Source organism: Numenius arquata, chromosome 2, assembly GCF_964106895.1.
Source record: "Numenius arquata chromosome 2, bNumArq3.hap1.1, whole genome shotgun sequence".
Lineage (NCBI taxonomy): Eukaryota > Metazoa > Chordata > Aves > Charadriiformes > Scolopacidae > Numenius > Numenius arquata.
The window spans coordinates 29,369,118-29,395,632 of NC_133577.1; the positions used below are offsets into that span (position 1 = coordinate 29,369,118).

At 42.0% G+C, this 26,515-nt stretch overlaps 1 protein-coding gene across 1 annotated transcript; it reads right to left on the bottom strand.

The window, feature by feature from the left end:
* Nucleotides 1–1,762: 1,762 nt before the first annotated feature.
* On the bottom strand, nt 1,763–17,859 carry QPCT (glutaminyl-peptide cyclotransferase). The gene is made up of 7 exons (XM_074168510.1): nt 17,482–17,859; nt 13,206–13,352; nt 10,739–11,020; nt 7,771–7,947; nt 6,796–6,895; nt 5,910–6,026; nt 1,763–3,783 (listed from the first exon to the last, which is right to left on the bottom strand). Exons 1-7 carry the CDS (start codon nt 17,593–17,595, stop codon nt 3,638–3,640), a joined length of 1,083 nt encoding a protein of 360 aa, XP_074024611.1. The 5' UTR covers nt 17,596–17,859; the 3' UTR covers nt 1,763–3,637.
* Between the last annotated feature and the right edge of the window lie 8,656 nt (nt 17,860–26,515).

Genomic DNA, 26,515 nt, shown 5'->3' on the forward strand with positions numbered 1-26,515 from the left:
TAAAGATTCTTTTAGAGATTAGAACAGCTTTTTAGCTGCTTTATTGTTATGAATATATTAAGAATATTTGTTAAATCATCACAGAGTAAAATGTCTCCTTTTATACGAGGAAAATAAAATCAATGTCATCCTTAAATGATAAGGAAAAAGTGGTAATTTGTGTACAAGATTTTATAGTTATCTTTTTATATATATTGATTGTTTAAGTGATGCTCTCGGGTGATACTTCAGTCTCAATGAGCAGATGTGTGAAACTTCAGAACTGTTTTGCTGGGTCTGCTACCGATGTAGACTGGGTCCTTGTAATAATTCTACAGAAAGCATTTTTACTGCATTTTGTCTTTTCTAATTGTATTTTGCTGTTAGGTGGTCACAATCTAAATGTTTATTTGAGATGTGGTGAATAAGAATTGCTAATTTATATCGTTTTCATTCCTAGTGATAGGAATGCTGCCCCAGCTAGAGAAAAAAGGGGACTGGTACTCACTATCATCTCTGTCGACCAGAGGATTTGGTGTTGTTACTCCCTTAACTTGTTCCAGCTGTGATTGCATAGGATCACTTCACTTGTAGGTAAATGCATCAAGCTTTAGAGAATTTGAGGGGCATGACCATTACTTAGGCTTAATATTTTTGTGAAAAACTGCATTGTCCTGATACAAAAGGAGCTAGAGTGCCTACTACAATACAAATAACTAATGTAATATGGGCGGGTTTTTTGCAGCTTTACCTATTGAGTAGTGGCTCTTGAGTTCATTCTGTTCTGCGTTCCCTTCGCCCTGGTAATAACCACATACACCTTTAGGAGGACTTGACAAGCCAGCGACAGCCTCTTATGGGTGGTAGATTGATGATTTTTAATTTATTTTTTTTCCCCCATGACTTGAGATGTGATAAATCCTATTCAAGCTGTGCAGCAATTCTGTTGATTTGTGTAATGAGATCAGTTGAAGTCCATCAGTTGATTTCTGATCCTACTGATCTGGATACTTAGTGATACTCAGTGTTGAAACTGAGAGTGGTAGAGATACCAGTCCTGAACTTTTCACTTGTATTTTTTGTTTTCTGATTGTTTTATTAAATGGCTAGACTTTCTCCTACCTGCTTGTTCTCCACTGCCTTAAGTAGCAGTGAGAACCCACCTTGCACCATGTCTTTGTTTTGCTGACTACTACTTCAGGTTCTTGTGCTTTTGGGAGCGAAGATTCTTGGATTCACGTGGTTACTGGGCTGATGTAAGTTCTCCTTCCAGCAGTTATTTTTTAAATGAATGATGGATCCTATCGGTTGCTAAGATGATGACCCTCCCTTCTTTAAGTAAGCCTTTTTCTGGGCTTACAGCCAGTTAAGAGATGGCCCACTTTTCCTGTACCAAAAAAAATCCCACCCAAACCCAAAAACCTACGGAAAAAACCCCAACCGAGCCTCTTCATGTTTTGAGAACCATTGAATCATAGTAGACCAACCTGTATCTTATTTCTTTTAACTGAGTAAACATAACTGAAGAACTGTATGCCAGAGATTTGCTGTACTACATGGCTAAACTATGGTTTCGACTAACTCTAACAGAGATTTTAAAAAATTAGGCTTTTCCCAGTTATAACAATCCTCTGATCCCACATTTCATAATGAAGCCTATTTTAAGTTAACTTTCAAATTCTTGAAGCAGAGTAGCAGTGTACGCTGCAAATGCATACTGTGTTTTTCAGAGGCCCTGCAAAGTATGAAGTACCACAAGAGTTCACCAGTAAAAATGAAATTAGCCACACACACTTATGTTTAATATTTCTATATATAGCCATTTTGTTACCTTCTTTGCCACTTAGGAGGGGTGCAGTACGTGCCTTATACTGCTCAGAGTATTCAAACTTCAGAAGATTTAATTTAGTTGTTTAGAGTGTTTTCTCATGGGCTGAAGTAGAAGAAAATATGATCACGAAGAGTTAAATAGCTTTGATGTATTTACACAGATGTACAGTAATAGCTGAAAATAAACACATCTGTCCAATTTTTAGAATTTTGATTGCATTCTATTTCAGAAGTTGCATGCAAAATAGAAACATTTGTTACAAATGTTGAAGTGATGGGAAAAAAAATGCTTTTGGTTCATCTTGAGCAACAACGCTAGATTGAATTTCATTTTCAGGCTGTCCTGTAATAGTAAAATCTTACAATTTTGCATTGCTGTAAATACGTATTTCTATGGTGACTCTAAAATATGTATGTAAATATTGTCTTAGGTTCAGAAATGTTTACTTTAGGAAAATGTTAAAATACAGGCCAAATCTGATACGTCTACAGCTCCATAGCTGATTTCCTTTTTAAATCTCTTTGCCCAGGATAGATCTTCCTAATGGAAGAAGTTTGGAGCAGTAAAATACTGGCTTGTTTTTTTTTTCTTAGTTCATCCTCTACCAGCTTAATTTTTAATATTTTTTTTCCTTCACGTGCTCTCATCTTTTTCTCACCAGTGGAAATCATAATTCTATAGATATCTTCTTCCGGTTTCTCCTATTGATTTCATTCCAGTCTAGATTTTTGCCAGAGTGTTATACTAAATTTATTGAATAATTCTAGTAAGGAGTGTAAAAGCACAGGGTTGTTAAACCGGTGAGTATTTTTTTCCGGTACAGGCTATAGCTTGCCCTTACTTTTTGGTGCTTAAACTGTCATCTTAGTTCTGACTCTCACATTTATTTTACTCTTGATAGATAGCACTTTGCCTTTAAAATTACATTTATATAAAACTATAGTTTCTAAAGTGATCGCTTCCCTAGTATGATTACTTCTGATGTGATCTGTATTAAAAACAACAGTGTTTTTTAATTTATTTTGGGTCAAATTTTGAGTGATTCTCACATGGATGAATGGTGTGTGCTGGGGCATTGCTCCCATGCACCACCTTCTCCTCTATATACCTCCTGTGTTGCAGCCACAGCACGATGGGAACTCCCATGTACCTTCCTCTTAGCATCACTCCCCACCACCCTTCTCCATCAAAAAGTATCCAACAAACGACAGGAAGAAAATTGAATTTGGGTTATTTCTCTGTTTCCTGGTGACCTGCTGTCTGCAGACAAGAGCCCTTGCAGCTCTCCTTGTATGGGAAGGAGGAGAAGGAGCAGAGAGGATTAAAAAACCTTTCCGTGTGTCAGGAGTTCCAGCAACTCATTTCAGAATGAGGTAGTTTAGTTCAATCCAAAGTAGATGTTTGTTTTAGTGTAGTTTTTGCCTGTTTTGATAGTGTGGTATAAACTTCCATTGCTGAACACTGCAAAAGTTGGTCAGACCTTGTAAAAACTGTAGTTAACACTTAAGTCAGGAGGCGTTCCCTTCTGGGATCTTAATATGTGGCATAAAACAGGGGTAACAATCTGGAAAAATTCTAGGGTTTTTTTATTCAGAGGTAAGACATGGAAAGATCAAATTCTTTCCAGGCTGAAACTAATTATTATTTAATGCTATCTTATTTGGCTACATGGGACATTGGGCCAGGAACAGCTGAATCAATAATCAGTCCGGCAAGAGCTATCACTACATTTTGCTTTGCTTTAGTGCTCTTCAATGCAATTAAATAGCAAATGTGAAGGTGGGCAAACACTATTTAGAATGGAGTACGATTTGTACGTTTTATCTATCACAGGTTTAGATATTCCAGTACAAACACTTGCAGGATTTTGCTGAGATTGTCGATAGTGGTTTTGTCAAGGTTTTCTTCTGCGTCCTCCATGGTATGCCATACTGCAGGAAAAGGGGATGGAATCAGATGTAGGACTGGAACCCCTATAAGGAGGAATGAAATTTGGAAAAGAAATATTGGAGAAGTTCTGTTAAGCCAATGGATATGTCACCATTTAGCAATAGAGTAAGGTAACTACTCAATAAGCTGACTTTAGAGGACTGTGTGTGTCATTGCAGCTTCCTTTTACCTTCTTTTATTTTTTGAAGCTTGTGACTGCAGCTCATCCATTTCATTGTGTTTCCTAAGATTGCCCTTTTCTTTTCTTTGAGTACATTTGCCTCTTTTCTTTCTCTCTCTTTTTTTTTTTTTCTTTTTTAAAGGCATTTGTAGCTAGTAGTTTTACTGTTATACTTGCTTTTTGGTTTTTTGAGATCCTTTGCATTGTAGTTGTTGGGTACCGTGTTTAGGAGCTATGGAAGGGCAGAGAAACCACTGCAGCTCCCCAAACTCAAAACTGATTTACCATGTTCTTGTGACAGTGTTAAGGTTGAGCACTTTTTGAGGCATTTTTTAGTCCTCTCCATAAATGGTGTCTGCATACTTTTACTCTGTAAAATAGAACCACTGTTATTCTCAGATAAAAGAACTTCCACTTGAAAGGATCTGTATCACTGCATAGATACCTATATATATATATACACACATCAAGCCACCACATACTGCAACTTTCAGGTAAAAGAGGAGTTAAATCAGACTTCTGCTTCCTGATTGCTTTTTGGGGGGAGCGTTGTTTCTCTCCAGCCTCTTCCCTGTTTTGCTGCTTTTCCTCTCTCATTTTTTCAGCTGCGTAACACTAAGGAATCTGTTTTCTTCACTAGGTGTTAATCATGTTATTAGAAAAGGTTTTGAAGTGTAGTCATTTTTTCCCCTATTAACTTCTCCCATGTAGGATTTTTGATATCCCTGGACATGCATATGATGGCTGTGTTGGTTTTGTTGGACCTGGGCCCTGCCTTGGTGTGAAAAATGAAAGATTCATGGAGTTGAAGAGCCGTTGAACCGGAGACAGTAACCATAGCTCAACAAAGAGAGCACTCGCTTAGAAGTGGAGAGGTGTGGTTGCTCTTGTGCCTGCTTCCAGAGCTGTGTGTGCATTTTGCATTACCCAGTAGTTAACAGAGCATAACCAATGGTAAAATGAGGGGCTGGATATGAGGATACATCCCCCCTTTCCTAAGTAGATACCCTCTTTGTTGAACTAGTGTTACATTCGTTTTTGGTAAACCCTTCTCTAGCAATGTGACTCTTGCAAGTCCTTGCCGTACAGTGGAAAACTTTGATCAGAAGCGTTTACTGTATCTAATACCCTTCTTTGGCCCACCTTAGTTTTGAAGATGCTCTGCTGCGTGCTTGAACCAAGAAGGACATCAAATCCACATCTTGAACTTGGACAAGTGCTTTAATCACTGACCTGTAGCTTGACAAGGTGGCAGCAGTAGTACAACTGCTTTCCCTTTCTTTGATTGCATCCCAAAGGAAAGAAATGAACACAAAGTTGAGGCTATGGTGTAGGTGTCTGCCAGGAGAAATGCTTAGTTAGGGAATCCTACTTGCAGGTATGTGCCTAATTCCAGGAAGGATTTCAGGCATATTGTGTCCTTTGCTATTTCTGCTGGCTGCTCTATGCACTTTTCCCAAGTGTCCCCTCAAGCTGACAGCTGTGAAGTCTCCATTTTCTTTAGGGAATGAGGATGTCTAATTTGAGTATGTGAGTTTTTGCATGAGTCAGTGCCTGAAAATTGACACCGGTAAATAGTGAGCATTACTGTAACTTTGACAACAGATCTTTAGAGATTTTTGTTGTTTTTGAAGATATAACCTTTGAGTGTTTCAACGCTCCTAGAAATACTAACTAGGTGGCTAGTGTGGTATATAGTGATATCCCACTGGATTGGAGTGGCTTATCTTTGTAGGACACTACTGCTGACAGAAATTTCCATTATCTCTGTGCCATTGGAGCTGTGCTTGTGCAAAATGATGTTTTATCACTGCTTTTTTTCGGGTATGTTTTTTCAAAGCTGTGACTCTTGGCCTGAGTAAAATTGGATTCGGAAGCCTCAAGTTGGGGCAAACAAGCTCGAAAAACAGGATCATATGCACTTGCTAATTCACTAAATGATGTATTTGTTACTGAACTTAGACTTTAAAATGGAAGAGCTTCCAGTACCTCTTAATAAAAATGGAACATGGTCATCTTCAACCAAGCCTCGATGTAAAGTAGTCCGGAAATACTGCCTTTCAACAAGGTGATTCTTCAAAAGATTCATGTTGTGTAGCTCTTGCTCTGTAATTGACAAGGAAAATGATTATTACAACTTTTGGACAATATGAGGCACATTAGCACATTTGAATTATTTTTCCTCTCATATGGAAGCTTTTTCCATCAAAGAAGAAAAAGGAGTTGGTACCTATTTTTTGCATTTGTTTCATACTTAGAAGATCTCAAGCCAAGTGCAAGGTCCTGCAGCTGGGTCAGCACCCATACTCGCTGGGGGATGATGGGATTAGAGCCACCCTATGGAGGTGGAAATGCCAGACATGAGCTGGCAACAAATGCTGGCAGCCCAGAAATCCAGCTGGATCCCAGGCGGCATCACCAGCAGGGCAAGGGAGGGGATTCTACCCCTCTGCTCTGGTGAGATCCACCTGGGAGTCCTGCATTTGGACTTGGCAGTGTTAGGTTTAAATTTGGACTTGATGATCTCAACAGAATTTTCCAACCTAAATTTATCTATGATTGGTGCTATTACCGTTATTTTACAGAAGTGAGAACTAAAACACAGAAGTGAAGCAGTTCCCAAGAGCCGCAGAGTGACAATCAGTAATAAGATCTTTCATGGCTTCCAAGTGTCTGGGAATCTTCATTAGTTATTAATTAAATATTAAAATATTCATATAGGTTTAAGATGCATGAAATTTAACATTTACATTATTAAATATTGTAACTGTAAAACAGAAAAGTAATCTAAAAATCTGATTTACAGGACTTAATACATTCAGAAAATACAAACTAAATTTTCAAATTCACCAAAAGCCCATACTCCTCTCCTTACCAATTGCTTGAAGCCTCTGAAACCATCGGATAGTGTTTGGAAAATAATTGGGAAAGACTGGGTTTGGTGCACCAATTAAATCCAGTAGTACAAGCAGGTCCTACAGAAGAAAATAATCTTTAATACAGAATTCTTTAAGTTACTACAACACCAGCAGCAGCAGCAATAACGAAACCTGCTGGTGCCTATACAGGAACTAGGTCTTTGATAGCTCTGGCCAAAGCTCTAGCTTTTCTACCGTGGTGCCTGAGAAGAACTCATTAGCAGAACCCAATTCCAATCAGATGCGTTTTGCTGTCTTTCTGAGGAGGAAAAAGGTAGGCCAGTTCTCTGCTCCTTAAGCTGGAGCAGACTTCATTGCTTTGTTTGCAGTTTGTGTGTTATATCCCTTTAAAAGAAAAACTATGGTAGGTGGGGAGAAAGAAGAGGAAATTGCTTCTTCCCCGGAGAACAACAAAGTCTGTCAAGGGAAAGACATTTTATGAGTCACAAGATCCAGTGACAGAAGAAAAGTATCTCAGCAGAGAGTAGGGAAACTGGAAGGCAGGAGGGGGAAGGGAGCAGACAATCAGAATATTAGTAGGAATCAAAGGGAAACAAGGAGCTCGCTGTAGCTTAGTGCTGAGCTAAGGGAGATTTGTTCATAGACTGATACTATGTCCATGCTCTTTCCTAATCACTTTGAATTATCTCTCTTGAAGAAGATGCATATCCTAGTTTATATTCTAATAAATTTGTATATTTTGATTTTCGTATGATGACTCCTCATAGTTGCATGGAGAAGCTCAGAGCAGATCAATCTGAAAAGCTCTTGCCAACTCTCTATTTTACATCTCATAACATTTCCACAAGCCTGTTTCTTCCTTTAACTTTGATGGGGTTCATGGTTTCTTGGGAATTTGGCCAATTACTTGCTAATTAAATATTAAAAAATGCAATTTACTATTAGTCATTAGGGAGGTGAAAGCCACTTACTATGCCCTGCAGCTGGTTTGTGGTTGTTGAACCAGGTGGATGTGGAGTGGATGCCATTTTTTGAGCTAAGTGTTGAGATCCATAGAGGGAATCGGAAGGGGACCACCGGACAAAAGCTTCTTCACCATCAAAAAAAATGAGCTGAAGTGAAAGGTCTGGTCTTGATGCTGAACTGGTCTGTTGGAGGAAGTTGAAAGTAACATAACTGATTCTGGCCAGAACATTAAATAAAGGACAAATACTGTAGTCATAAAAGCAACATCAATAGGGGTATATTTTCAAAGTACCCTATGCAGACCTTCCCATGGCTGTTAAACACAGGTTGTGGTGTAATAGTGGTAGAAATCAGTTGTTATTATTTATCTAGCACATTGACATGTTCTCCAGTCTGGTATCATTTTGGTTCTGGTTAAAAGTTTCATTCCTGACTTCAGTGGATATGAGCTGAGTATGTTGAGACAGGTCTGCAAAACCAGGCAGCAGAAGCATCATCTCAAATAAAGAGGAGACATGTCAGCAACAACACCTGATCTGAGTTCTAATACTATTACATGACAGTGCCACAAAGGAGTAGTGCATCAGTGCTACCATTGTGCATCAGTGAAGGTGAGTTGTGTATTTTAAAGTTGATGGCTCTTTGAGGGACGAAGAGCAGTTACTCAAGAGAAGAATGACCATTTATGTTCTTTAGGGGGGACTGGAAACCTAGGCGACTTTACCCTAAAACGAAAGCAGAGAGAGTGGAGTAGATAACGCCCTTCCCCTTCAACAACCAAAAATATCACAGCAGTAGAAACGGAGAATATATACGATTAATGTATTTAAGGTCACAAAGGAGACATCTGTGTGAAATTTCTCCCCAGTGTAGAAGGAGTCTTTTTTCTCCCTGTGTTTACTAACTGAAGCCTTGTTTGCACTGGCAGGGTTTCACAATAATCTACAACATGGCTAAACCCACTTCAGCTCTGCTATAGGAGCAGTTTTGGGAACTGTAGTCTTGGTAGTTGCCATTAATATTTTAACCCTCTATGAATTAACGTTATTTCAAGTGAAATTGCATGATGTGGTTAAAAAGGTGGGGTCACTGGCAACAGTCATGTCCTGTATGGGCTACGACTCCCAACGAACTGGAGCTGATCCAATATAAACAGCAGTGGAAAATTTCTATAAAATGTCGCTCATGTAGGCAAGATGATATTGATTATGCTCACAGTGATATATGGATTTCTCTAATGGCAATGCTTTGCTGCCCTTTGTCCTTTGCACAGGACAGCTCTTTTGATAACAGTCATTTTGTATTACATTCTGGAGGAAACTGTATTAATGCCATTTAAATTTTAGAAAGCAATATTTGTAATTATTATTATTACTACCGTTTAACACATTACCATGACTGAATAATGTAGAGAGATCTCTTTGTTCTTTAATTTTAAACTTACTCTATATAACTGGAGAAATATTAAGATAAACATCACAGCTCCAAGGCAAAGTATAAATAGATTTGGCTGAAAACATAACAGAGTCTGTTATGCTACTATGAGCAGAGCAAAAAGGTCATAGCTAATGTATTAAGCAGATGGATCCCAAAGTATATTTTGTTAACAGACTGCACAAATGGTAGCCTGTGCAAAGAAATTAGACTGCCTTTTGTCAAATGCTGTCATCTTACATGCTTAAGCCATTTAATCAAAAAATGATGTATTACTTGCAAAAAATCCAGTCTTTAAGTCGGTGTGCAGGTTGTTCCAAAAGTAACCATCAGGCAAATTTATTCTAAATGAAGCTTCTAAATGAAAGCATCTGTATTACAAAAGTGCTTTTTTTTTGTGACTAAAAACATTGGCGTATTCCTAATCTTCTAATTCTTAAATATTCTAGTGTCACCAAGGGCACCTAGAGGGCACCAAATCAGTTTGTGGAAATAGCTGCCAGCAAGTAGTCTTAACACCTGGGCTGAGTGTATTAATTAATTAGAATCATAGAAATGTTTTGGCTGGAAAAGACCTTTAAGATCACCAAGTCCAACTGTTAACCTAGCACTGCCAAGTCCACCACTAAACTATGACCCTCAGCGCTACACCTACATGTCTTTTAAATACCTCCAGGTATTCCCGACACTTCGCAGAGCATTTGAGACCTTTTCCTGCAAAAGCTCTGTTAGTTTATGAAAAGTATTCTTCTGTAAATAGTAAATACTGAACCAGTAGATGGCACTCATGAATCTGTAATCCTACAAGTTTGTAATCATACAAGCTTTTAGAGCTAGTAGGATCAATAGATTTTTGTGCCTAGCAATGGCAGCGCTTTGAAGCAGATTTGCATAGCATAGGTACCACAGACTCATAATATTATACTATTACTTGACTGTTTTCCCGTACTCAGCCATCGCTTGTTTCATAAATATCATTTATCATAATATGATAAAAATTTATCAGTTTTCCAAATTGATAAAGGAAAACAAGAAAAGCTTGAAATCATTATGGGATGGAGGGACACGAGTGTAACACTCCTGCACAGCAATTAGTTCGTTCATCTCCAAAAAAGAGTACAAGTGAGAGATTTTAAAAATGCAAGATTGAGAAAGCAACAAAACTTTGTCAATGACTTTGTCAATGATTACTGGATACCATAGGAGCTTCTGAGTAGGGTTCTGTGCGTTTTAGGTAGAAAGTAGAAATATATCTTGCTGAGTCTATGAAATGTATTATTAACGCATAATTTGTTATTTGTATATCGTATATATTTATTAGATAATTTTTAGATAGCCACCCTTTGCATAAGAAGTTTTAATGCGATAACGTACTCTAAAGCAGTAGATAAAGATCTCAGTTCTGTTCTTCTTGAAGTCAATGGGAGTTTTATTATAGGCACAGCGATCAGAAAATCAGGCACACAGGGTGTGGGAGAGAACATGAAGTGCCCTAAGGGCTATTGCTATTGCAAAACCAAAATGAAACAAGTCAACTACCTTGATTAACTGGAGTCTGTTATCCAGGGCACGTGCCAGCTCCAGTATCATAGCACAAGGCACGGCTGAATCAGTTGCTCCTACAAATACTCTCTCCTCCCATTGTTGTCCAAAGAATTTAGAGTCATAGTGGCAAGCAAGTACTAGATGGCGTTTTGCAGAGGGGTCGAGAGTGCTGATAATATTTGAAAATGTTTGATATCCATATGGTGTGTATCTCTGAAATGTATCTTCTTCAATTTCCCAACCAGCCTGTAATCTTTGAAGACGGTGCTTGATGTGCTGCAATTAAAAAAAAATATATAAAAAAAAAGATTAATATTGCTTGCTTCAAAAAGATGTTGCAGACAAACTGTCACTAGCTAATTAATAGTGGCACTTAAGTTTATTTCTGTAAGTTTTTGGTCTTTTTAAAAGATAAATTTTAAACATTTATGCAGTCCTGAGTAATGTGCTCTAGGCAATCCTGCTTTAGCATGGGAGTTGGACTAGGTGATCTCTAGAGGTCCCTTCCAACTCTGACAATTCCGCGATTCCGTGATAGCAAAACATGTAATGTCACTATATAAAGTAAGCAACATCTTTGCTACGTTAGGCTGTGACTGCCTCACTTGCTTTTCATTTCTCCCTTTTGTCTCTTGTCTTTGGAGTCTGAGGGTGCTTTGAATCATTGCCCATTAATATGAAACATTAAGATCTTGATCTCTGAATTTTCCAGGCCAGTGTTTTTTCAAGTGTAACCAGGACACATTTAATGTTAACCTCTTCAAATCTGAACTCAATTGTGTCATTAAATTAAATGTCTTTAAAACTGGCGGCTATTGTGGCTATTTTGATAATTACCATACATAGATACCACAGCAGCATAAAAAAAAAAAAAAGCTGTTTTTTTTTTTAACTTCTATAAGAAATATGCCTTTCAAGTGACATAAGTTGTTTACGAGGCTGCAAGAGACAGTCTGAATAGTCTTTTAAAAAGGAAATCTGGTAGGTATAGCTCATGTAAAGAAAAAAATGAATACTGTAAATACATAAAAGAGGTCATTCATTTTAGGTAACTTCCTACCTAAAGAGAATACCTCTAAAAACCTCAGTTATACTTAGTACAGAGTTCTGGCTAACTATTATTGGAGGGCCATCTCTGTTGAGCAACTTATTTTTATAGGTCCCTAGAGTGCTTCTTCAAGGCAGATTCCTCTCTTTAAATAAACATTAGGAAAAGCCTCTAAGGGGAAAAAAGAAAACAGACTTTGAAGACTTGTACTGCTCTTAGTGAAGTTGGTGGGAATACTGCCATTAATTTTAGTGCTAGAACAAACTTCCATTTTGTTTGTGGTCGGCCTCTGAAAGCTTTTAAGGCGTTGTATGGTCTATCTGCTATCTGTAGGCTGAGCAAAGGACGTCTGTTATGGATTAAGAGGAATATATAAGCCTGGATGTAGTTCCCGGCATGCACTATTCGTGACTGTCACTAGCCTTCTGCCTTGAAGGAGTTTGATGCATTTCCTGTGTCTTAAGAAATAAATGTCATCCATTTCATCTCCATTATGCTTTGACAATGGAAGACTCTTCTTTTTTCCTTTGGTGGGTGTCTACTTTAGTATATGCTGTTATGTTGTAACAGAATGATCCTGTTTTGAATATGATTTGTGGTTTTCTAGCCTAGGCTCTGCTGGTTTTTTATTTTTCTCACTTTTTCCCCTTTCATTTGGCTGCCTTCCAGGGTATCACCAAAGAAACCACAAAACTAAATTGATAGAGAGACATGCGTGCGCACACACACACAAAAAGCATAAAAAAGCTGCATTTTTCCAGTCTACCACTTGCAGAGTGGCAAATAAACTTATTGTAGTTAGTGTTATCTAGAGTCTTGAGTCACTGCTTAAAAGCTAGATGAAGGCTAGTGCTACCTGGTTACACACTTTCTGTAATACAGATTAAACCAGTGCTGTGCTTTGTCCTGTCGACCATCTAGGCTGCCTGCCAGTTTGGACCCCTCCGATCTCTTTTCGTGTTGATACACCCGTCTGAGGAAACACTACCGGGGAGTGTATCAGCACAGGACCTCTCCAGAAAAGGGGTGGAGGGATGTAATTTATTTCATCCCCGTGTAGGGTCCCAGGGAGTTTGAACCACTGGCCAAAAGCCTGTGCATGTGAGGAAACGGACAACTGCTGTGTTGTACTTTGGGTACCAAACCTGAGGCGAGCTTTTTAATTTAAAATGTAAATTTTAATATGAATTTTTTTTTTTTTCCATCATGCTATGCAGCCCTGGAAAATAATGTCAGCTAAAGTGCAAGCTGTGTTATATAGACTCTATGCAGTCAACATGCACAACATGAACAATGATAGAGTCCATCCTACGGAATCAAAGGAATGTGTCCGTCCCTTTAGTGGTCACTAATGGCACTACCAGAATATAAATAATAGATGTTCTTAGAGGTTTTCAGGAAGTGTTGTCTTACCTGTCGTACAACGTAATTTCCTGGTGATCCTGAGTATCTTTCTATCAGGATAGGACGCAAATCATTCTCCCACATTTCAGAAACATCTGTGTTTGCTGCGACTTTTTGAATGGCATCAGAATGTAAAATTCTTGGTTGGTGAGAATACTGTAGAAAGGAGAAAAAGGGAAAGATTGCTATAGCTAGAACTATTACTGAACCTTTTTAATCATAGTTTTCTTCAGAATTACAGTGTGTGATATATTGTGCTATTTTGATTAACTGACAACAAAAAGTAATCTTAAGAAAGCTTTTCTCTCAAAAAATACTGACATTTTAAAGTTCTGTGGCTTCTGTATCTTTGATTTCCTTGCAAAAGGTACTAGTATTAGAAACACGGGAGAAATTTTCACCTACCAGCCATAAAATCTCAACCCATGATTAGGTTCTCTCTTTCTATTATCTTAATCCTACATACATAGTCATGTCTACAACTGTGCCACCTTCAAATGAGTTTTCCATTGCGACAAACGCCAGAAGCTTTATTTTTAGAAGTAATATTTAGCTTTGCGCTGTGCCTACGTTATGAGATGGGAGTATTGCAAAGAAAAACATAAGCTGGCTCAGTCCCGGAAAGAGTAAAGCTGTGTCATTGTGGCCCCTGCTCACCGTGGTATAATCGGTGTGACTACAGGGCATAACGCAGCTCATTTGGGTCTAGCTGGGGTATACATCAGCTTTAGTGCCACACAGGTTAACCTCAGAAGTGGCAGCTTGTCTCCTGTGGCAACAGCTAGTAGAGATAGCTGCCTCCCCAGTGGCTTCCTTTCTGTTGCCTGAGCATGGACCTTTAGAGCTATTTGAGATGACCTAGAATACTTAAGACACCTCACGGGGCTGGCAAATATGTCAAAGATGTGCAAGAGCCTTGTGCTGTTCTGGAGTGGTAGCTGAATGCCTGGTGGGCTCCCCAAGGACATCTCAAAAGCACCTTTGGGCACCTGATTTGAACCTACCCAGTTCCTAGCAATTGTCTTCTCAGGAACTTCCTGAGTCACTCCTGTTTTTATAGATTCCTAATTTAGCACTATCATAGGATGCTCCTGTCATATCCATTCCTTATTTCTATGACAGAGGCTTCCCTCTACTCCTGTCTTTCTCCCACTGAAAAATCCTAGTCTGCTTATTTGTTCTTTTACCAGAGCTGCCTTACATGATTGATCAGGTTTGCTGTCCTTCACTGGTCCCCATCTACCTCATCCTTTTTGAGATGAGGAAAGGGAGGGAAACTGGAACGTGAGTGCACCGTAGCTTATAGTGTAGGATAATGGTATTTTCTAGTCTATTCTTTTCCTTTCTTAAAACTGTTTAACAACTGACTTGCTTTTGGGCTGCTGCTGCATCAAACTGACATTTGCAGATATATATTCACTCTAACTCCATCATTGTATACCTTAACAAAAAATAGAAATAACATTCCTCTTCCTTTCCCATTCACTCCTGTGTCGCTTCACATTTGTCTGAAATGACCACTGAAACTGGTTACTTGGGCAGACAGTGTACTGATCTTGAGATCTTCTGCAGTCCTGTATAATGACCTGTTATCCTAATTACCCTGACTGACAAACATTGTTAAAAAATGGGGTTTGCCTCACTATTTGTCTTCTTTTCTACTTCATTTATGTATGTGCTGAGCAAAGCAGGCACAAGCACAAATATTTTCCAGACTTTCTGTAAGCATTTAATTCTACCCTTCTCTCTTGTCCCAACTGTTTATCTATGTGTGGACCTTTCCTCTAATCCTCTTCAGCTTACTTAGGGAAATTAAGTAGAGGGGAGAGACAAAGACACTGAATCCTACAGTGCTGGTTTTAATATATTGTTTAAGTTTAAAGCTGAATTTTAAGACTGTAAGGACACCAAATTTTAGGATGTGCAGTTAACATTTTTCATGCTTGCAAATTTAGACATGGGTTAAAGAAAAACTGCATTTCATCTGGTATAAAGAAGAACTTTTAAAAGTTTGGAAATTATATTTTAGAAGATGCATGAAATGTCTTTTGAAAGACTAAACATGTAATACAGTAGAATTTACACCAATGTAGAAAAGGCACAGACAAAAGAAAAAGTTGTCAGGGAGCTGTTCTGTTTAGGAGGAACAGGCTGTAACAGGAAAGTCCAAAGCTACGTGCTTCAGAAGAGTGTGGGAGGACAATTTAGTTAAGGAAGTTCAGAAAATATGCCTTCAGTTGAACAAGCAAAGGGCTCACTTAGAGCATAGAATCATCTCGCTTCTAACGTAGAGCATGTCTGGTAATTGTGGTCATTGAATCACTTTACAAAGAAATACTATTCTTGAAGTACAAATGCATGAAAACTTCAGAAAAGAGGAATAAATTCCCATTTCTAATAACAGAGATCTTCAAGTTTGGGAAGTGAAAGGAGTTACAAAAGCTGTCATGAAATGGAAGCAGAATGAGAACCGTAGATGGCTCAGTCCTTACAGTGTTGGTCAATCTCTGTTTCCTCCATGGCCATGGCAGGGGGGGCACAAGAATGACAGGGCTACCATAGGGTACCACAAGACCTTTTGTACTAATTTGCATAAAACTGCAAGACTTCAACTCCTACAGGTAGTCCACGCTTACCTTGCTTTTGGTATATTTCAGCTCAGTGCCAATGGAAGTTAACTTCCAACAACTCTTAAGTTTAGGACCTGATTCCTCCTCCTCGTCAATGAGAGGAGGAGGAGAAGGTCTGTATGCTGTAAGACTTTCAACTTCTGGCTCACACATCCCTTTTGGGAGAAGGAACAAAAGTTGTCAAGGGACAAGAATTTGATGAGGAAGAGGAAGTGGTTGTTGGTTAGTGCCTGCAGGGGCAGAGGAGTTCAGATGTTAGGGTTCTGCGGTTAGATACTATTTACATCACTGGTGAGCAGATTGACTGGCTGGAATGGAATGAGGTAAAGAGGGTACTGGTGTGGCTCAAGGGGGCTGAAAAAAAAAGGAGCACTGGGGCTACACGCTTGCACGTTGACTAATATGACTAAAGACAGCCTCACGTATTCTTATATATGTATTATGCATACTATAGATGTATTATGTTACAGATATGTAGCCTATACATGATATATATAGTAAGATACAATTAATAGAATGACAAAGTTTCTCTTAGGAAAAAAAAACCCACACCAAAAAACCACAAAACCAACGCTTATTTGAATGGGGAGTGAATAAAACTGAAGAGAAAGGGAATGCCTAAGGGGAAGTGAGTGGAAATGTATGAGGGAAGCTTCATTTTGTCAGTTGGACTCTGATCTATTGGTGCCGAGAACGGTGTGCCGATTGGCAGAGTTCAGTCAGTTCTGGCTGAGCTTTGAGTTCAGCTCTTCTACAAACACCTGGGAATGGGCCCTAGAAGTATATTTTCCATTTGGAAATTCCTGAATCCTTTAATTTAATGTAATTTGCAGTTGTACACTCTCCCGTGTTCCATGTGGTTTAGTTCTTCACAAAGAAACTATGTCAGTATCTCATAACTGACCACTAAGAGCTGTTACACAGAGAAATAAGGGTTTTACTGCTTATTGCTGTTTCATTAAATGTTATATCCAGACTGCTTTTTGCACTAGATCACACAACATTTTGAATTAAAAACAATATGGTATGGCTCTACAACCTAGTAGAACATCATATTCTTTCAAAATAATTTTTCAGTAGCTATCAACACCATCCCTACTTGTTTTTCGTAGCTAAATGTGCATCACTGCTGAAAAACTATTTGTTTTCTCAAACTAAGTCACTGTCCTCTGAATCACCGTAATCATGTTGAAAATTGGGGTATAATAGAACGTTACATGGAATATCATTTCGGATTTTGACCTCTCTCGTGCTGTTTGGGTTTTCCCTTAAATTCACTAACTGCCCCTGACGCAGCTCCAGCTCCATCGCTCCAGGTGCCCCTTCCCAGGCGGCGCGAAAGGCACCGCCGACACGACAAACGTGTGAAGAAGACTTGATCTCTGCAGCCATTAGCTCGGGGTGAGCGGGAAGCCATGTTACCCATCCTCACCTCCCCGCGGAGCGTGGGCACTCACCCACGGCCGAGATTCCCCTCGGCGCCCGTGGCGGGATCACACGAGGCTGGGCGAGGGTTGCCGGCGGGGAGCGGCACGCTGCGTGGGGGCGCGCACCGCCGCCCGGCTGCCGGTCCCTGCCTCCCGGGAAGGTGCTACCTCCCCCCGGCAACCAAGCGGAGAGGCGAGGAGAGCCTCAGAAACGCAAACGTGACCCACCTTCTCCAGGGTCCACTCTGCTCCGGTTTCCCTGCCGTCCACCAGGTGAAAGCAGGCGGCGGCGGAGAGGCACAGTGCCCCGAGCAGGCGGGAAGCCCCCTCGCCCCCTGCCATCCCTCTCCCCTCACGGCTCTCCCCGCGGGCCCCTTCCCTCCGCCTTCCAGAGGCCCGGGGGTGGGAAGGGGAGAGCCAGGGCCGGTGCCGGCGGAGGAGGGAGGGAGAGAGGGAGGGAAGGAGGCTGCTGCAGAAGCGGGCGCTGGCTGTTGCAGCCGCAGCAGCGCCAGCCTCTCCCAGCTCGTCTCCCCTCCGAAATGAGCCCGGTCCCTGGCACCACGTCAGCAGTGCCCGCAGGGCTGCCTGTGACCAGCCCGCCTCTCCTCCTCCTCCTCTTCCTCCCCCGGGAGGCTCGCAGGGGCTGGCGATTTTCACCGTGAGAAAAGCCGTAGCCCGCGGTTTCCCCTGAAAACTCGTTTTGTGTTTCCAGGGATGGCTTTGGAATGAATGGAGGCTCCCCGTGATCTCGGAGCCTTTGAACATGGATGGGGAGCTCCGGGCACCGTCTGTGGAGCAGCTCCAGGCGCCTGCTGGGAATGGGCCTTGGTCAATGCTCGTTACTGGTGACCAGTCTGAAATGAGTATTTGTAAAGGGTCTTGAAAGGCAAAGGCCTATAGAATGGCAAGGTTGCTTAATTTATTACTTTATAAGCTCTTCTTATGATCTTTTTTAGGCCTAAAATGACAATGGTTGCTATAATGACAATCTTGTCTTCGGGCATTTTAAATTCTATAATTATATTGTTAACTACCAATGAAGCAAATTTCTGGTGAGGCGGTATTTTGCAATGGACCGATTGAAATGATTAAACCAAACAGATAAGCTTCTGAGCACACAAGCCCTTCTTTAGGTCATTTGACATCACCATCCTCACTCTGCAGTGTTGTAGAAAACATCTGACTGTTCTGTATCACAGATAATCCATTATAAAGTCTCCAATTTTTACATCATTCTTAAAGTTCAGACTTAATGCTTAAACAAATTGAAAGGAAAAAAAAATAAAATGAAGAAAGAAAGAAAGGAGGAGGGGAAGGAGCAGGAGTAGGCATCTTGTTGCTCTTCAGCCTCAGGCTGGAAAGCTGCATCCTGGAAGCTACAGCTTTGCAAGTATTCAAAGCTTCTGTGAGCGTAATATTACAGAAAGAGAGCAATTTGTTCATTTGCAGACTCTTGACCCAGATTTCACAGATTTCCTAGAAAAGCTGATGGATCTGCTGCCCGGCATACTGATGGGATCTCTGGTGGCAATAGTTTTACTGCAGATTCAGCATCCTTCTAGCTGATAATAAGAATGTGGCTGTATCCCTGTTTTTCATATATGGGGAAAAAAAGTTTATTTTCCTCCACAAAAGTCCACCCATTGGCTTTGTTAGGAAATTGTTCCAAATGCAAAGCCAAGTCCCTGGTGAATAGGGAGAAATGGGCAATCATTTGCCTACCAAGAAGAATCAGCATGGTTTACAGATTCTTGGGCAAAAGCCGTGGCATGTCAGCAGAGATCAAGTCACGGGAAATTAGTCTAAATCCACCTGCCAAGATGACAGTGATACCAACAGGACTACACAACGAACAAAAATCTGTTGTCCCTCCATCAGATTTCCTGTGGTTGACTATATAATTCAAATGCTGGACAACATTTCTGGCTGGTTTTCCAAGGTTGTCATACAATTTAGCAGAAAAAAAACAACCCAAAAAACAATAGCTATAGGGGAAATTTTCCAGGAATATAAGCTTGATTGAGGACTAGCTAACACTGTTTTCCCCAAAGGGATTGTGGTCCCACCGAGAGCTACAATTCTTTGATAGATTATGGATTTGGCAAGCGTAAAGTCGTCTTAAGACAGTGTTGATCTCACCTACATGGGAAACACAGATAAAAATGTAAGTGCAGGACCAGATGCATAGAGAGATTGAAAAGGATTTTTTAAAGGTGTTACTTTCAAAATTTGGAAGGGGGGATCTTCCTCCCCTCCCCCTCATAACCACCCCAGAAAGTCCACTGTCTCATGGTATGAAGAAGACTGAGAAGAGAAAAAATAAGAATCTATTGAAATGTAACAGAAATCAGAGCAGTTCACAACTGAAAAGAGAATTACATAACTATTTTAAAATATAATACACAAGGTTAAAAAAAAAGTAATCAAAGGTGAGGAACATTTTTTTTTTCGCCAGGGATTTATAAAGGAAGGACATGTAGTTTAGTCCTACTCCATGCTGCCAAATTGAAAAGATGTCAACAAATTGCTCAGTGGTCAGCAGTTCTATTGTACACATTTTCAATAGTTGGTTTATTACCCTGAAAAATCAAATAGATGTAATCAGATATCATCTACAGGGGAAGAAAAAAAAGGTAGGTTGTTTGAAGAAAAGCATACATTATCTGTGAAAATATCATGTATACATTGCTCCTTTCCTGTAACCCTGTTGGTGTGACAGTGCCATCTACTGAAGTCCCAAAGGATGGACGTTAGAGGCAGCACTGTGGAAGGCTTTTCCGTGTGCTGGCACTGCAGCGTATCAGCCTTTCAGCCCAAACCGCCTCTGGGGAGCTGAGGCTGCGGGCTCTGTCCTTACCTTGGTATTAACTTTGGAGAAATGCACTGTCGAATGCTGTGCGCCTAATGCATGCCTGTTTTCTCAACGAGTGGGGACTCCCGCACCTTCCACTGTTTCAAATACAATTTTGATGCTCAGCTCTTTCAACTGGCAGGCCCATGGTAGGGAGAGGAGAGTAAGTGTGGTTTGTTGTATTTTGAATCTGCCTAATATAAGGCAATTTTGTGCCTGAGCTATGGCTGATTTGCCGGCAGGGATAAGCCAGCAGTTAGAATATACAGTCTGAGATGTCCAGTGTTTGGCAACCCGGGCTGCTGCATATCCAGAAATCCATAGGCAGCTCCTACGGCCCAGAGGGAAAGGGTGGTGGGGCTGATGTTCACTAAGAAGCACACGGGCCTGCAGGTGCCTGGTTCTTACGTGCATCCTGAGAACTTATTCATCCCTGTCCACTCGTCCACAGCTGATCTCTGTGGGGTTTGGAACAGAGCCTTTATCAGGCTGTGGAAGTACCGCACTTGGTGATTCAGGTTCTGTTTCCATGGGCTCATGTACTCACACAGTTTTACTAAATGAAATGCGCGGGTGAACCCTAAATGCTTATATAGGGAAGTAACTTTATGTTTATTTCAGAGTCGGTACAATAGGATTATATGATGTGAATGAGGCTGCCCACCCAGCAGGCACAAGGATTTGTGAGATCATTCTTTAAGCTAGTGGGGGGTAAGTGAATGCCAAAAGGTCAGTTGCATATAATGAATAATATAAATATATACTTTATTTTCAGTGGGTTTATACCAAGGTGAATTTTGATTCTGTGTTTTTTAAGTCTATACTAAACTTTTCACTGTTTTGTTGGAGGTGGATTGTAGGACAAAGTTCAGCTAAGGGCTCAAACCGAGACGATGAGGTAATTCAGAGACACATCCACAGTTCAGGATTTTATCCAAACCAAACCTGAACTCCTAACTCTTTTTCAGTTCTCTTACAGGGGGAGAGCAAAGGAGACCATGAACTGCAAAAAAAAAAAAAAAAAAGAAAAGCAAAGCATTTTGACATTTTGTCTATAGAGATATTAGTTCCTCTTTTTGCAAGCGTTTCTTGCAGATCTTGCAAATCTTGAATGGGGGCATTTGCTATCCAAGATCGCTGTCAAAAGCAGTGAAAAATAATCATGGCAACACATGCCTATGGAATTTCTCAGACAAATGCACCAGTCAAGTCTCCCAGGACATTGCCTTCTTTGTAACCCAGTTAGATGATTCAAGAATATTACAAACATCAGATTGGTGAATAGATTATGTTATAAATTATTAATATATAATATATTATGTTTCCATTTTTAGATACAAAGTATCCAAATGCTATTGGTGTTAATTTCAAACTGGAAAAACTACATATTTTTTAGAGTTATAAAACAGTTGTTCCAAATGCATTTTGTCTGTATAGACCTAGTGGTCCATATAGAATGAAACCCAGGGTTTTTTTATAAAACCAAATAAATACAATAAAAATTACCCCTATTTTCTGATATCTTGTAGCTGTAAGAGAGCACAATTTGCTAGGTGCAGCTGGCTTCAGTAGGGAAAGCTCTGAGCTGTGAAAACACGCTAACCATCTGAGGGAATGATGTGGGCTCCGAAACAAGATGAAGAACTTTGATGAAATCCACAGGAAATCACTAATGATGGTAGTCACAAAAATAACAAACCTAACAAACCAGAGTGCTCGCCCTGCCAGCTGGTGCAGAGACAGCTAATGCTGTCATGATGCTGCGCTATAGAGTCACACAAGGTCAGTTTTGTGGTACAGATGTATGTGCTGCTCTATACACAGACGCTGAAATGCAGAGCTGCTTTCAGATGTGTTTTACTCAGAGGTTCTTTACAAACAGAACAGTTTTGGGATGCTTCAGGAGTATTTGTTTAGTAGAAAGTACCATCAGCACAAATACTTATAGCAGTTTCTTTTGTCTGATGCTGTTCTGTGTTCAGTTCAAATTGATTTGAACTAATCCATCTTCTGCTCTAATTTATGAAAAAGCAGCTATTACAGCTTAAGGCAGCAAATTAAATGGCACCAACCCTACTGGATGGTATAAAGCTGAGCTTCTTTACAAAGAAGTATAATCGTTGCCCAGTGACTGGTAATACCTAATATCCATCTGGTATCATCCGTAAACAGCTATTTTTAGGGCTGTTACTCAGAATGTGAGAAGCTCCCTGTACTTTAAATACTTCAGCATATCACTCCTTGCCGTGCTAAACATCAAAAATCATGTTTATGGAGGCAAGCTCTGTGTTTACAGTGGTGGCGTGTGGGAGTCCCACTTTAGAGGAAAAAGGAAACGAAGATTGCTCAGTTATCTGGTGTAGAGCTTTGGCAAGAACATCCTCTATTCGTGGAGTAGCCTTCATTAAAAAGTCCTGGGTGTTTCTTAGCATTCAAATGCAGTTAAAAGCAGAATAAACCACTAACTGCTACAGTTTTAGTTTAAAGTAGTTCCAGATTTCGACAAGGAGAAATTTTTATTTATCAAATAAACTGGCTCCAGTCAGAACATGGACCTGGTTACACTGTATCAGCTGCACTGCGTGAAGGTTTGATGCAAAATAGGGTGAAGTGGAAAGACTCCACTCAGTGTCAGTGGGTTTTAGGCCAGGCCTCAGGAGTATAAGATGAAGGAAATGAGAAATGTACGTTACAAACAGCACTATAAATGACAAAGCACTAATCTGCTTCTCCATCTGTGTCTCGCTGAGCTGAGAATTAGAAGCCTTTGAATTTCCGTCGACAGTTTCTCTTTTCCAAGTGTTTTCAGTCTGGTATATAATTTAAACTTCAGTAACTTCTTATGGTAGTGGATATTATTTTAAGACTCGTATGCAGAAATTGAATCCAAACTCAAGAAGGAAGATTATGGGTTGTCTTTTAACAGGGAGCTTTAGGGCTGGACGGAGGTTACAAATGCAGTTTTGCCTTGTGACTAGTTTTATTTAGCATTTTTGCTAAATGCGTGTTTGCTAAACATCTTGCATGCAGAGATTTGCTGATGATGCAAGACTGGCATCGTTAACGCAGAGCAGGAAGACGGGATTTGGGTGAATCAGAGTATTAGAAGGGAGGCTGTAGCATAGTAGCAGAGAGGGACAGCCATGTCTGGAAGGGACTGGAGAGCTTCTGTGGTAAGCGACAAGCTGATCACTGGGGGCCACCAAGAGAGGCACAGGGACCGGCAGGCACGCTGTTCGCAGAAAGCGTTGTCGAGCTGCCGGGTCGGAGCAGCCATGGAAAAGCCCGGCGTGATCCTGTGACACACCAGGTCAAGTATTTCCTGTGCAGAGATGAAGGGCCCGGACCGAGGCCCTGGGGAGATCTCCGTGGGGCCACCCACGCCCCGGAAAGGTGAACTGAAAGCGGCGCAGATGGAGAGAAGGGCTACGGCAGGCGGCCGGGCGGCCGGGCAGCCGGCAGGCCCAGGGCGCTCCCTGAGGCACAGCGGGGAGTTGGGGAAGAGCTGTGGAAACCCGCGGCCGGCGCTGGCACAACAGCGAGCGGGTGCGAACTGGCGCCGAACCAAGTTTTTGGCACTGACGGAAAGGCGGCTGGGGCTGGAGGGGCGAGGCGAGGGCGGCGGGGCCGGAGAGACGGAGCGCAAGCAGCCGCTGCAGGGGCGGCCGCGCCCCGCCGTCCCGTTAGCGGTTCAGGGCAGCAACCGCCACGGGCAAGAAAACTAACGGAAACTCTTTCGGCCAGGCCCGCGCGTGCGCCGCCTCGCTCGCTGAGCGCCCCCGCTGGCGCGGGGCACGCCGGGGCATGTAGTTCGTTCGCGCGCGGCGCCCCGGGTCTGAGGGGGGCTGTGGGACTACAGCTCCCGGCAGTCCCCGCGGCGCAGCCCGTCCCGTCCCGGGCAGCTCTTGGTGTGTGCGGGGGGCTGCGCGGCGGGTGAGATGCGCGCGAGGCAGCTGCGGCCCGGGGGCAGCCGGCGTGTGGCGGGACCGCAGGTGAGGGCGGCGGCGGGACCGTGGGGGGACGTAGCCGCTGGGACCAGGAGCCGGGGAGGGGCCGGGCCCGCCGCGCCGGGGAAGGGCGGAGGCGGACTCGGAAAGTTCCTGCCGCGGCGGGAGCGGCGACGTCGCCGCCGCCGCTGACCCCAGCGAGGGCCCTGCCCCGGGAGGTTGCGGAGGGGGTAGACCCTCGCTGCCCCCCGGCGGGAGGGGAAGCGGCGTCGCGGCGGCAGCTCCGCCCTGGCGCGGGGGTGCCCCGGGGTGGGGGCGACGGGCCGAGGCCACATCATCTCCGGAGAGCGGCGCCGCGGGGAGCTGTGCCGGCAGGGGCGGGTCGCCCGGCGGGGATTTAAACCTGGGAGGGACGGGGCGGGCGGTTGCCAGCGGCCAGCCCGGACGGGGCTGCGTGACCCGCGGCAGGCAGGACGCATCCCGCTGCCGCGCCGGCGGCTCCTCCGCCGATCCCGTCCGCCTCGCTCCAGCCCGGCCCGTGGCGGCGGGGAGGCCGCTCCTCCGCCCGCCCGCAATCCCAGCCCTGGCACCTGCGGGCGGCCCCGAGGTCGGCGGCGGGGCAGGGGCTTCAGTCTCTCCCGGCGGGAACCAGGGAAGCCACCGGCTCCCGCGGGGGTAAGAAGAGGGAGAGGAGCCGCTCTGAGCGGGGCTGGAAGGTCCGTGTTGTGCCGAGCCAGGGGGTAAAGGAGGGGGATTTCAGCGCCAGATGCTGGAGAAGCTGCCCGGGAGCTGCTTGGTTTGGGAACAGCCCCAAAGGGAAGGGGAGGGTCAGCGCCAGAGCAGGCTGGAAAGCCGGCTGCGAGCTGTGCGGCAAGGGCAGATGGGCTCCCTTCAAAACCCTGGGGTCTCTCTGCTTTTTGAGGTGTAGGAGGTTTTTTTATCTATATATATATATATAAAAATATGGACTCGTGAGATTGACTTTAAATTTCAATATGCACTTATTTCTACTTGGTATGCAGACTAGGTTTGTCCTGACTATGAATTGATCAGTTTCTATGGTTTTCTGTTCTTAGAAAGATCCGTTCCTTTCCTAGCAAGTAGGAAAAATAAACTTTTGTGCAAGTACACTTGGTATGAAAAGGCTTTGTAAGTGCAAATGTGTTGTGCTTTTGGTAAATATAATTAACATTCTAATTAGGCAGCTGTAGGTGAGCTTTCACAGTGTGTTTTTGCTGTCTGAATTAAACTTGCTTAGTAAACTCATTAGTTCTTTCACATTATATGGCTTTTCCACTTTATGTTGATTAGGTGTTACTGGTTTTTAATTCAGATCCACCCCTAAGGCTTGGTATTTGCTGTCTGTAGTATCTGTGAGAAGTGAGGGAGAGAAAAGCAGTATGTAGAAAGCAGAAACAAGTCATCTTTAAGTGAAGTTGAAGGCACTGTAAGGCTGCCTTCTTGAGAAAGGTGCTTAAATGTTACTGTTGCTGCCCTTATTCTTCCTGTTTGTGACCTTCATCTGTATCATGTTTAGTGTGTTCTTTAAGGCAGAAGTTGTCTTTCCAGGTGTTGTTGTAAATGTCCAGCAACTCTTTGGGTATTTAAAGACAACAGTTTGTAGATACCTGTGCTGAAAATCCAGAAGGTATCAATTTGTTCTTTCTTCTGGAGCCCCTGTTAGGAATTTTTATCAGAGAACCAAGAGCTTACTTTCCTTCCAGTACTGCAATTCATGTACCTCTGTTTCCTTACCTACCTTTTAGAATGCAGTGGCAGTGGGATTGTGAATTACTACAATTATTACAGTTACTGGTAAATACCAGGAGTGTGTAATCTATTAAATGGACTGTTTTACTAGTTATCAGCCTTATTTCTAGTAAGGACAGTTTATATTGTGTGTGATAAACTGTGGTGTTTCTTTTCTAAAACGTCATGTCATTTAATCTTAGTAATACTGTCTGAGATTTTTGTATGCAAGGGAAGGAAAAAATACATAAGCTTATTGATTTTGGTGTCCTGTATGGATCTATGCTCCTTCAAAAACTGTTAGCAATATGTAGTGTCTATGTATTTGAACCACTTCTGCATTCACAGCTAACTTTGTGTGGCAGAAGTTGCATGGGAAATCTAAAAATGATTCTTTTTGAGCATTTTAGTTGCTCGTGAAGTGCTTGAAATATCGAATCAGGTAGCACAGCATCTTGTAACAAGCATTTTGAGCCTGTGCTTGTGAAATGATTTATTTTAAAAGGTTGTTGCAGACTTGCTTTTTTAATCGGATGTGTGAGCTTTAAAAGATTCCCCCCCCCCTCAAAGGAACCAATACTCAATTGTATGCTATGCATATCTTCCTACAGTCAGAGTTTATGCAAGATGTTCTTCAGTTGTCTTAAATAAAAGTATTAAAATGGTATCCTGAGTACATGCTACATAGAGGTTTTTTGAGTTCTGACGTGTTTTT

Excerpts from the sequence above, each read along its gene's own strand:
- QPCT (XM_074168510.1), bottom strand. The coding sequence starts at position 17,595 with ATGGCAGGGGGCGAGGGGGCTTCCCGCCTGCTCGGGGCACTGTGCCTC. Across the intron at positions 13,353-17,481 it reads CAGAGTGGACCCTGGAGAAG|TATTCTCACCAACCAAGAAT; the intron begins GTGGGTCACGTT and ends TCCTTTCTACAG. Across the intron at positions 6,896-7,770 it reads CAAACCAGCTGCAGGGCATA|GACCTGCTTGTACTACTGGA; the intron begins GTAAGTGGCTTT and ends TTTCTTCTGTAG.